This window comes from Carassius carassius, chromosome 32 (genome assembly GCF_963082965.1).
Source record: "Carassius carassius chromosome 32, fCarCar2.1, whole genome shotgun sequence".
In the NCBI taxonomy this organism is placed as follows: domain Eukaryota; kingdom Metazoa; phylum Chordata; class Actinopteri; order Cypriniformes; family Cyprinidae; genus Carassius; species Carassius carassius.
This window is the reverse complement of record NC_081786.1, coordinates 12,184,719-12,197,366: the sequence shown is the minus strand read 5'-3', so window position 1 is coordinate 12,197,366 and position 12,648 is coordinate 12,184,719. Positions and strand designations below refer to the sequence as shown.

At 35.9% G+C, this 12,648-nt stretch overlaps 2 protein-coding genes across 2 annotated transcripts in view; one reads left to right on the top strand and one right to left on the bottom strand.

The window, feature by feature from the left end:
• Positions 1-8,449: 8,449 nt before the first annotated feature.
• On the bottom strand, positions 8,450-11,445 carry mtfr1l (mitochondrial fission regulator 1-like). Its single transcript, XM_059520306.1, has 7 exons — positions 11,281-11,445; positions 10,597-10,726; positions 10,394-10,501; positions 10,081-10,190; positions 9,715-9,926; positions 9,225-9,576; positions 8,450-8,688 (listed from the first exon to the last, which is right to left on the bottom strand). The coding sequence occupies exons 2-7, from the start codon at positions 10,609-10,611 to the stop codon at positions 8,577-8,579; spliced, it is 909 nt and encodes a 302-aa protein (XP_059376289.1). The 5' UTR covers positions 10,612-10,726; positions 11,281-11,445; the 3' UTR covers positions 8,450-8,576.
• Positions 11,446-11,849: 404 nt separating this feature from the next.
• Positions 11,850-12,648, top strand: part of si:ch211-15d5.11 (nuclear receptor coactivator 7) — a 14,924-nt gene continuing 14,125 nt past the window's right edge. Inside the window, exon 1 of the mRNA XM_059520304.1 lies at positions 11,850-11,948. The gene's annotated coding sequence lies outside the window, so the exon portion shown is untranslated. The remainder of the gene's footprint in view (positions 11,949-12,648) is intronic.

Below are 12,648 nucleotides of genomic sequence, written 5' to 3'. Positions count from 1 at the left end.
CACAAAGAGCATGAAATTAAACAGTTTAGATGTTAAGCTTGGCTCAATAAGAAACCAAAACAAGACGCCCACACAGTGAACAGGGTCCTCTAGTACCACTAGAGAGTCGGAACAGCAGGAATACTCGGGAATGTGCTAAATGGATTTCCTGAGAAGTTCTCCAAAGCATTAGTACCAATTAAACCGCCCCCTAATGAGGGATTAAAGCCTGCATCCCAGCAGGAAACAGAGCAAGAGAACGGGGGGAACGGGGGCTGGGAGTCATGACTAACACTGTAATGATTCTTCAGGTAAAGTTCTTCGCTTTCAACGGCCATCTCTAAATCTCAATATGCTGGGGGTATTCTTTTCTTTTTAGGGCAGGTTAACATATTTTCAGATTGCTTGCAGATAACGTGTGGGCTTGTGATGTCCTATGTATCTCTGCGTCTGTCACTTACATATAGGAGCTAAAATAAGTAAAAAATCCCATCCATCTCCTTTACACTACTTATATATTATCAATATCTTTACATTTATTAATATATGTCATTCACAATGCTTCATTTAGGATTGTAGGTCTTTCTCTCATTAAAGCTTTTTTTTTTTTGCTTCAAATCAAAATGTAGGCTATAATGCTGGTTGATTTGATTCATCACTGATAACCCTTAAAATGAAGACTTTTTAAAATCACTGTGCGAAAAATGAACGAGAAAAATACTTCTGGAATCAAGGTAGCTGGAAAAATGGGCAGAATCTATTTTAATTACATTTCTTATATTGTTTATAATTTAGGCTACCTCAAGCCTTCAAGCTGTTACCTTAGTTGTGCAATTTTAATTGTAAAAATAAACGTATGATCTGCTGAACTTGGATAGTTCGCATATGTTTGTTTCTCAACTATTTTTTTATTTGTATCATCAAAGCACCTTAATGAAGCACATCATTTCCTGTTCGGTGGACTGAGTCAGGGAGTAAAGAATGTTTCCTCCTGTCTGGGGAGTATGAGCGCTACTCTGACGCACAATGAACCCCTAAGACCGCTCTGCTTGTTCAGGCCACCGCTAATGAGACTGGAGCTAAAAACAGCACACTGTGTGTCTACCAGAGGGACATCCTTTCTGTCACACATATGTTCTTGGCAGAGGCTTTTTCACAAACTTGCATCCATGCACATTTGCAACAGCTTGGAACCACCTGTGCAGTACGTGTTGCTTTTATCCCACTGTGCACTCTAGCCTTTAGAAGCAAGTTACACTCAGATAGAATCCCAAAGGAGCGGGGATTCTTTTTTATTGTGGCTTGATGATAAATTTATTTTGTGCATTTTTTTATCTAAAATGCTTCTAAAAGGCATGAGCTAATGCGTCAGAATCCAACAGGCCCCTAAAGACTTACTGTAAGATCTATTTGTTTTATTAGCGCAGATAAGAGCAAGACCCACAGTTGGCTCATTAATGGCACAGCATGACTGTAAAAATTATGCATTCAGAATTAGACTCCAATTCCTGGTTGCTTTTTGCTTCCTGTGAAATATTGTGCAGCTTTCAGGGTCTTACAGCTGAATAAAAAGCAAAAAGGATGGACAAGGTTTATCAGTAACGGTTTCTGTTTATTGATTAGAACTGGAATCTTTGATTCTGGTAGACATAATCCATAATCCAGCAAATTTCCAATTGTTATTAACATATTAAAATAATTTAATTCTAATCTATAATGCAATGCAAAAAATAAAAAAATACATACACATAAAATCAAGAAATCCTTATCCTTATCAAACAGCTAAGATCTGTTGTTCTCAGAAACACATTTCCATCTGATTTTCCTATTGATTTATCCACCCTTTCTCATAGATGTTTTCCGATTCTGTTTCAACCGGTCTAATGGAAAGATTCTCAGTTACACCATTACAATAATTATACTATGTACATTACGTCACTTCTCAAAATGCATCATTTATTCGAATGAAGTGCATCTGTTACGGTTGCCGTAGCAGTTATTGGAAAACTTTATGCAGCCCTGCTGCAGGCTAAACCAATACCATAACAGTGTTAATTAAGTTTGAACTGTTGATCTGGACCGTCTGGCTTCAGAGCAAAAGCACTGCAACAGAGTGTTATGTTGCAGCTCAGCAGAGTTTTAGGTTTTGTATTACTTAACATGCTTGTGAAACTTCTGATTCGTTAAGTCAGTTTGCATTTTAAAGCCTGGTTTACAGTACACATAATATTTCACAAGAGGATGCCATGTACAGAGAGTTTTCTAGAATGCACTTAGACATGTAAATATTTCAAATGTTTTGCATTTGTTTCATCACTGGTACATAAATGTAGCATTGAATACTGCATATGCATGTGTGTACAGTATATGGTGGAAGTGAGTGGGTGACTCTGGGCACAATTACATAATGATTATGACTACTGCTTGAATATTTTTTTTTTTTTTTTTTTTTTTTTTTTTTGCATTTCCGTCTGATTTTTTTTTTAACAAAGCACAGCTGTCAGCTCTAATGGAAAGACTGACTCACGGCACAGTCTGTGATTTTATAGCAGGTTGGAAAATATATATCGGATGATGAAGTGTCATTTTAAATTAACTGCTTAAACAAATGAACTGACTAAACATTTTATTGCAGTTGTTTCAATCTTACGGAAGACCTTAAAGGCTATGGGTTATTATTACTTTTCTTGTTTTCTTGTGATCACGACTTCAGTTGTTTTTCATTATCATGACTCAATATTCTTGTGATCTCAACATAACAAAGTTGTTTCCTTGACATGTCCGACCCATTATCCGACAGCAGCGGTAACTGTAGGCTAACTAAAAATAACACTGAAAATTGAAAATGCACAAATATCATTAAGTTTCTGTTTGAGTTAACAAGTATTTATTTCATCAAATCATAAATTGGTTGAGAAAATTGGCTTGTAATAATGAGAAAACTATTTTTATGTTGGGACAACTTTTTATCTCAAGAACATGCTTCTGTAGAAGTTTGACTGTAAACCTGCATTATGTTCCAATCCCAAATCTAACCTCTCCCATTCCCTCCTTTGCTCTAGAAAAGCAAAAACACCCATTGTGAAATGATGCCAATATCTCTCACTCCGATACACTGAAAGAGGGAAGATAAATGTGACACTTTCAGAAGGCATTTGATGATGCCATCCAAAGATCAGATCAGCTTGAAGCTTCATGGCAAGCTTTGATCTTCTAGAGCTGTTTGTCGTTTTCGAAACTTGATCACGAACAATAAAAATCTCGAAGCCAGTAATTCATAATAACATGCCAAGAAAATCACCGTGTTTGTTTTCACCCTCTCCGTCTGTCTCTCCTTCCTCTTCAGATGCATGGGTGGAGGCAGATGGCTGAATTCAAGGATGAAAGGAGGTTTAATCATGCAACTGACTACAAAAGGTGTGAGAGTCAAATTTAGACGTATGTGTTTATAAGGCAAGAAAAAAAAACAGTATCAAGATCAAAACACTGTCCAATAAATCACAGACATGTGAAACTAGAACATATAGTATGTTTTCTAAACACTGTCTGGGACTGTTGACGTCTCTTAATATAACATACACCTCCACATCAAACACATATCTGCTAACACACACTTGGAATGCTTTGAAAGCCAAAGTGTTTATCGTTTCTATCTAGTGCACAAGACAAACCCATATGAGACTGTTGATATCTCCCAATGTAACACACCTCCGCATCAAACACATATCAGCTGAACAACACTTGGAATGCTTTGAAAGACAAAGAGTGTTTATCGTTCTATTTAGAGCAGCAGACTAACCTCTCTATCCTTATGTCTAGTGATGCATCATGAGAAACAAATACATGACACTTGTGCTTGGCAACAATTCTCCTCCAGTGCACAAAGAACATGTTTGCACTGATTGTGTTGTTGACGCACCAGTGTCTACAAGGCCATTCACAGTCAGGGAGATAAAACATGTTGGATTCAAGCATGCAAGGATTAAACCTTGTGCAGCTATAAGGAAGCAGCACTGACAAGTGTGTTTGGTGTGAATGTAAGCAAAGACAATTGTTTGTGTAGGTTACTGTAATCTTACAGTGTATGGAAACACACATATTGATTCAGGGTAAAAAAATTAAAAACTGGTGCACAAAAATAAGATCACTAATAATATTTCTTCTGTATGCATTTTTAATAGTTTATTTATTTTTATGTATAATATCAACATAAAAGTTTGTGTGTAAAGTAAAATAATATTAATAAAAAATGAAAAATAGAATAAAATGTATTTAAATAAATATTACAAAGAACATTAAAATTAATTTCAGAATGTCTTCTGGTTTGTTTCACTTGATTTAATTACATTTGTACTCAAACTCCCAAAGTTTGTGTAAAAATTGTTAATAATGTTCTTCAGCATGATTTGAGATGATCCAAAAAACATTCATCAGTGGAGGAAGTGCATCTGTTTTTACAAAGGAGTTTACGGTGAAAGTAAATATATTGATTTGATTATAGACCTAGAAATAGTAAAGAATCTTAGATATTTGCAAATAATCATTAAACTTTCTGTTCATTTGCAGGTTTAAACTGGATTTTAAATCAAAGATTTTTAACGTGGTCTCAGACTTTGGACCCATCTGTATATACACTTTTTTTTTAAACCCATTGAATCTTCAACATAAATCTTTTTGTAATTTCACAGACCATGGAAAATTTACCTGTGTATGATGCAAGCCTTTGAAAAAGAAAACTGGGTAAAAAAAAAAAAAAAAAAAAAAGGAGAGAATCTGATCAAGGTCTCAATCAGGGCATCAATTCACACATATGAACAAACACACATTTGTATTTCTCTGTGAAGAAACTCTTCCGCTCATGAGGTCTTGCAATGTACAGCCATAAAAGAGCCTTCCTGAACTGTTCAAAAATACATAATGTATTATTGAAGACTTTTACATTTTTCATAGAGAAGGCGCTTAGGAAATTGGAGTATTTTCTTCTGGGCCCATTACACTACTTACATAGGCCTCTGTGCCACTACTGGCACATTTAAAAGCATAAAGCCAGCATTCAGACCCCGTTCTGTTACTAAGGAAATGGTTTTATTGGTTTGTATTCTTTGAGCTCCATTTTAAACCATACAGACTCTGTGCTTCATCAATGTTTCAATAAAGGTCCCTGCATTGTTGAATCACCAGCTCATTATGGGTGAAAACGACTCCACTGGCAACATGAGACCACAAACTACTCATCTGACACCAAAGACACGCTCTGGTCTTAGAACGGATAAAAAAATTTGCTACTTGTGACTGAAGGGGGGAAAAAAATGCTTTATTTGTTGTTCTTATCAAATCTGTAGAGATTTATTATATTGTACAGTAATTCATTTTCTTACTTAGAATCTTTTGAGAGAGCTGTTCTGACAAATTCCCTCTTAGCAACATAAAAATACCTGAAATTAATCGAATTTGACAAGTATGTTACAATGTAAAAGTTTCACCATGTAGATTTAGCAGCCGGGAAATGATCTGTGAAACTTCTGAGCAACAGGCTAAATTAGTGTGTCAATGTCACACAAAGGTCAATATTTATAGTCTCAAACAACGCCACTGTGTCACTGGACTCCATTTAACAAAATCTCCACAGACGTCTAAAAATCCTCTCTGATCTAAAATAGACAGAATCTGCTTTCCAGAGGTGAGGTGTAATAAACTAGGCCAAGGACTGCCACAGAAAATAGACTGAACACTGAAACTGGCCTGAATCAAATCAGGTCTTTGAGAAAAAATTAAAAAAGGAGGTTAACTAGCATCCTCGAAGTCATGGTTGTCCCTGGAGAGTAATGCGAGGCCCCACGTGCACTGATGAGCGCAGGAGATTCAGTAGTAGAGGTGGAGCGATCTCATCATTTTACCTGACAGAACTCCTAGCTGGCATATTTATCAGTGTCAGTATCACATAATAATAGGCATTTTTTTATAAAAGCATAAATGATTTAATTAAAAAATGAAAAATACGTTTTTGGTAGCAGGTTTGGCCCAGAGACATGATGACACAGAGTTGTCTTGTGTTGTTTTCTGCTGTGGTCTAGAGTGTCACAGACAGAGCATCCAGTGTTTACCTGATGGCAAGAGCTTTTTAATACATCTACAGCGGAAAATTATCTGATTAGATAAAATGGGTCTTCTTAGATGTTTTTGAAAGTAGTCTCTTATGCTCAAGTATGCATTTGTTTGATCAAAAATACAGTATAAACTATTTTAAATATGTATTCTATTTCAATATATTTTAATGTAATTTTTAAAATACTCCAGTAATTTTGTACTCCTGTTTTCAGTGTCACATGATCCTTAAAAGTCCTAAAAGAAATCGGAAAGAAATACTGATTTTGTACTCAACGTTGAAAACAGCTGTTCTGGGGTGCGTTTCCCAAAAGCATAGTTGCTAACCTGTTAGCAACTTAGTTGGTTGGCAATGGGAAGTTGTATTGCAACCAAAAAAGTTGCTAACTTGGTTTTGGGAAACGCTCCCCAGCTTAATTATATTGTGTAAAATGTGATTAAATTAATTTAATTAAAAATGTAAAACTAAATTTAATTTAATCTTAAATTAATAGAAAGCACCTAAGAACACAATCTATTTGAAATCTTTCGTTAGATTATACGTCTTTACACTGACATTTTTAATCCATTTAATGCACATTTGCTTAGTACAAGTATTGTAAGGTTGTATAAATGTTTTCCTGTTAGACTGTAGAGAATGTCGCCCCCGTGTGGCTGATGATCGTCAATGGACAAAGTAAATGCTTTTAAACCATTTATTTCCTCTTGTGCATAAACAGGAGTCAATAGAATTCTCTGATTTGACAATAAGAAAACACACAAGTTTCTGTTTTCTAAAAAAAAAAACCATGGGACTGCAAGACTGACCTGAATCAAAGCAAACTTGCAGTGTTTTCTATGGTTGAAACTATAAATGAAACACAGCAGTCAGAATGGAAGAGCAGCACACACACATTTTACCTGTTACTGACAGGTACAAGAACATACGGTAGTATGTTAAGTGCGTGATATATTACAGTTGATATTACAGCTCTATTCACCCATTAGCATTGACTGTAACAAACTTGTTTATTAATGTAACTCTGAAATAAAGCAATTTGTACTGTAAACTAGAAAAAATAATTTTAGGTAGTCATAGCTTTTATTGATGTTATGAAGGTAATTATAAAAGCATTTCACTGCACTGGAGTATTGTGGAGTTTGGAAAAAAAAAAAAGTAAACAAAAAACAGCAAACTTCTCTTCTAATGCAACGTGTCAGACTGACGGAACCAGGCTGCAGGCATGTCTAAACAAGAATGTGAAACAAATAAAAAACACATTTTGGGCTTGATTCCCACTAGAGAGCAACTGTGGCACAAAGCAACGTATGCATTAAAATAGCTTCTTGTTACACTTTGCAAAAGGAAAAAAAGCATCCTTCATCGTCATATAAAACAGGAGGCATCCTCAAAACTGGCTTACAGTCACACCCATCACACATGCTATTCAGATTTTACAGAAACATTTACAACCTGCCTGACACAAGCAAAAACCAACAATATTTTATTTCCCATGTACTTCCTGAACGTAAACCACACACATTATGAATTCAAACTTATGTTGCACTATTTGCTAAACCACATCAGTATTCTGGTACAATATACACTTCAAAGGTCTGTAGGGTAAAAGGGAACATAACAGAGCACTAATTACAGGTGAACACAATCCAAAGTCTTCAGTGCACATGGACACACACAAAAACCCTTTAAATAGAAGAACCTCTTTTTGTTTAGTCTCTAAATAGAGGCAAACGCATGTCAGTATTGTAACATCAGATCACGCATCAAAATGGTTTCAAGTATTACAGGGTTTGTATGAGGGAACGTGTAAGGCAAGAGAAACACTGCTACAGCTCCAACTATACATCTACAAGTAGATACACTGGAACTGGGCACCTCCAGGACTCTTCTGTGGTTTCATGGTTTGAAATTGCACATTTGTTAAAGGGTCTAAAAGATATTACTGTCCTATTGAAATTGACAAAAAAAGATTAAGGGTAAAACAGGAAGTAGTGCTTGGATTTCACAAAGTCTATGATGGAGCAACAAAGGCTCAGTGATCACTGATCAAGGCTATGCTTATGGACCCTTATGTGCACACACACACACACACACACACACACACACACACACACACAAATTCTCCAACTTGCACTGAGTAGCCAACAAATGTGTAATGTGTGTGTGTTGTGTGTGTGTATGAGCTGACGAGAACTGCTTCTTTTCCTTCCAGACGTGTCACAACAGCACAGCATTGTGGGAGCGCTGAGGAACACAAAAGTTGTCCATTGGGTTTATTGAGAGGATTTATGGGGTTTTCACGGCAACGGTCCACAGGCACGGGACTATTGACCCAGTAGGAAAAAAAGATAAGATTCAAGTACATAAAAATTCAAAGCCATGTTTTATTCTCTTGGATTTGTATCTCAATCTCCAACTTTAAACCAAAGAGAAAAGCATTCCATGCAGTTTAGCCTTACATGGAGAGTGCTGTGAGGGTTTGGATGATTGATTATTTCCTCACACTGATGTCATCATCCTTCAGAATGAATTTCTTACGCAATGCTTCAGATATAAGAGAGGCAGAATCTTCCTCCCTCAGTGAGGTGCACCCACGGTTATATCTAAAGAAAATACACAAAAACGCAATAACATCATTCATATTAATAAACTGTCTATACATTAAAATTATTATTAGTATTATTATATCAAATGTAATAGATGGAATAACAACATTAGTTACTATATTAATATCAATCAATCATTAATAAAAAATAATAGGCATTAATACACCATTATCATTATTAACACCATTATTTATTCTATTAATAACAATAATAGATATTAATATATTATTAATGCCATAACAATACATATAGAAATTATATACATGTTTAAAAAATGTATGTTCCATATTATGTTAAAAAAATCCATAGAAATTATATTTATAGTATATCAATATATCTTGTTTTGTAATCACACAACACAATAACATCATTTACTATATTAATAAATAAAGATAATAAAGAATAACAAACTAATAGATAATATATCATCACTATTCATTTATAATAACATAAATGTAACACTCAAAGAATGAATTAACTTTACAACAACAACAAAAAAAATTCTAAACAACAGCACAGAAAACTGCACTCACCTGTCCTTGCTCATCTTCATGCGGTTCATATCTTTCAGGATGTCCATGACATCAGCGAAGCTTGTTGATTTTGAAAGGGACACAGTATCCTCCTCTGACTCTCGGAAGTCCATAGTAGGGCGATCGAGATCAAAAGTTGCAGATGCAGTCATGGAAACTGGTGGCATAGGATCAGGCACTAGCTCTGACACTTCCTCCTCCTCGTCCTCTTCCTCTTCTTCCTCTGTGACATCACTGATGACAAAGGAGGCTGTGGGGGCAGGCTGGTAAGCAGCGGCCTCAAAAGGAGCCATGGAGAAACCCACACTAGTGTCGTCAGGGGACAGCAGGTCAGGCGTTATGGGGTTCGAATCTGAAATGGTTCAAACTTTTCAAATGGGACTACAAGACAAAACATTTACAAGCAAATACATCAAATTGTCTACATTTCTATTGCCACAGACAAGTCCTAATTTTTTAAATGATAGATAATAATTGAGCTTTAGTCAACCTGATTCTGTAGCGACAATCTTGGCGATCTGGGCTCGGAGTCGACTCAGCTCATCTTGTAAAGCTGTTGTCCGGTTAAAAGTGGTTACACCTGGTTTCCTCAGACCCTCGACTCGCCTGCCTTCACGTCTGAAGTTTGGCACAGACGAGTTCCTGTGCATAACCAGCAGCGGCGTTGGCCTCCACTCATGCCTCAGGGGACGCGTGTCACTCCTGACAAATAGCACGTCAGCACTGGTTTAAGATTAATTCCCATCTGAGGATCCAACACTTTTCAATTCTGCTCTATATCTTACATAAGACCATTTAAAAAAAAAAAAAACTCTCAAATATAAATTCAGAAGCACCAGGACAACAGACTGCTTACCTGACTCTAGCATATGTCTCCTGCTCGTCATCTGCGATCCAGGCAATATCTGCCAGTGTAGGCACCAAAGGACCGTCCATAGAACGCATTGGCGGAAGCCCTGGGAGTTCCTGGAGAGCACAAACAAGCAATTCTTGACCAATTTCATTTTTGTCTTTGCTATAGAGAGTGGTTTAAAACTTAGCATTATGTTTCATTAAAAAAAAAAAAGTAGCATTTTTAATGTACATGGTCAAGAAAGACCACAGACAGCCACTGTCTTGAGTGCTGTGCATCATGTGCATTTATAAGAATATTTTTTTTATTTCCATACCTGGAAACAAGCCCTGGTACAGGGTTTAAGAGGCAGTGTGGAGCCGATTCGTCTCACCACACTACGAGTTGATCCATGTGGTTTATTTTGCCAAATAGGGATTACCTCCTGAAGAGCAAGCAAAGGAAAATAAATATTCTAAAATATACATAAACATCGACAAAACATGATTAAAAAGGCTTTTTAGATGTTTATCTACTTACAGCTTCCGTTTCCATTTTGCTGAGAGTGAAGAGAGACAGCACAGACGCCTTGGATTGTATAGTAGTGTTTCAATTATTATTTTTATTATAGGACACAGAACATGTTCATCTGGGATAGGAGTTCCTTTGCCTTGAAATACGAAAAAGAAAGAAAAATATAAAATATTCTCTCTTTAATGGGCAAAACCACCGTGAATGCTGGTCAAGAAATCATGTAGGCCTACAGTAGAAAAAAGACTACAGTTAATGATGTTTTTGCAGCTGTTGCACACTAACCTTTATGGTACAATGTGTGAATAAAGTAAATAAAATGTTAAGCACAGTGTAACTACATTTTTAATGAAACGCAATCACTCTATTTTATAATTTGTTTATACACGTAATCAACACTATAAACCAAGAAGTAAATAATCAGATAAAGTAGACTGATACAATTATATACATAAATATAAGAATAAACAAGAAAATGGGCAATTACATGAACAGACGATTATTGTATATATGCTAGAAAAAAAATCAACAGTGCAAACTGGGAACATAAATACGATAAAACCCTTAACAAGGTAACGTAAATAGACCAAAGTCGTTCTGTGACCCTCATTCTTCAATTCAACATAATAGCTAACAAACGATCTTATAATGGGCAGCTTTTAATTATGCATTTAGGAGAACTATAAAACATACCGTTTGTGGTCAGATTATATCAGTTTTTTGCACTAGGGCAGATTACTCCGGTTTACTGTGTGTTGTGAATCGTCCAGCTCTCTTTCTTCCTGCTCCGCTAGCTGATTAGCTGTTAGCAGCACAGTCAGCGCGCCCCCGGCTGAATGAGTTCATGAGTCGGAAGTGCATGTGGTAATATCGTCCTCTGATTGGTTCGAATTCTGCATTTATTACCTCACAGTCCAATAAAATTTGGTCTTTACCAGTATTTAAATACAAAATAAAAGTCAACAGGCACATGAAGTTCAAATATACCGCTTTAAACAAATGTGTTTATATAAATAAAAATAGATTTTATGCTCTTAAAATTTTAAAGACGGAAAAGTCTGGTTTATGCTTTTTTTATAAATATATAAATATATAATAAAATAAAATAAAAGTCACCCTGCAGATAAAGTTGATATAGCTGCTTAGCCATACTACACTGAAACAAATGTAAATTCAAATAGAGAGAGAGGGGGCTTTTCAGTCGGTGCATTTTACAACGGCATTTGGCTAATTGGGAATTTAAGAGAGTTATGTTATCTGCTTGGTGACAGATTCACTGCAGCGGCATCAAAACACATGACAGAGCATCATGCGAAGTGTCCCGATCGGCTGGTCGTTATATCGGATTATTAAAGATCGAGGTAAGACAAATGCATATATTTAATGATTTTTTAGATCTTTATAACTCAAGTTTAGTGACAGGTTTAGAGGAACACATAAACCTTATCCCAATAAGCGGTCCATCATTAGGATTACTGCTGTGCTGAAGAATTTTAATCAGGGCGGATAACAGTTATCTATTAAGGATTCTGTAAAGTGACAATAGTGGTTGACATCGGACATTAAAGTGTTTATTATTAATGTATATATGTGTGTTAATGTGGCTGCTAGACACAGAAGTGCGATATTGATTGTGTTGCAGCTCGGGCCTGCAGCAGCACATTAGACAAACAATCCACAACTATTTTGGGCCTGATTATTGCTTCTGCATTAAATAACAGAAGCTGCTTTAAGCATCTGTTTTTAGAATCTTGTATATCATGGATGAACCGCATAATTACTGGAACTGGCATTTACTGTAATTTTGAGCCCAAGTAGGCCAATATGCATAAATATGCCTACCTGTGCCTTTTGATAGACTGTGGCCCGGTTTCATAGACAGGCCTTAGCCTAAACCAGGATTAGGCCTTAGTTCAATTAGGACATAAATAATATTTATAAATATGCCTTAGAAAAATGCATTACTGGTGTGCATTTTAAGACAAAACAAAGGCACTGACATGTTTTAAGATCAGTCAGTAAAAGTTTATTTCAGTTGAAACAGCTCAGATTTACATTTAG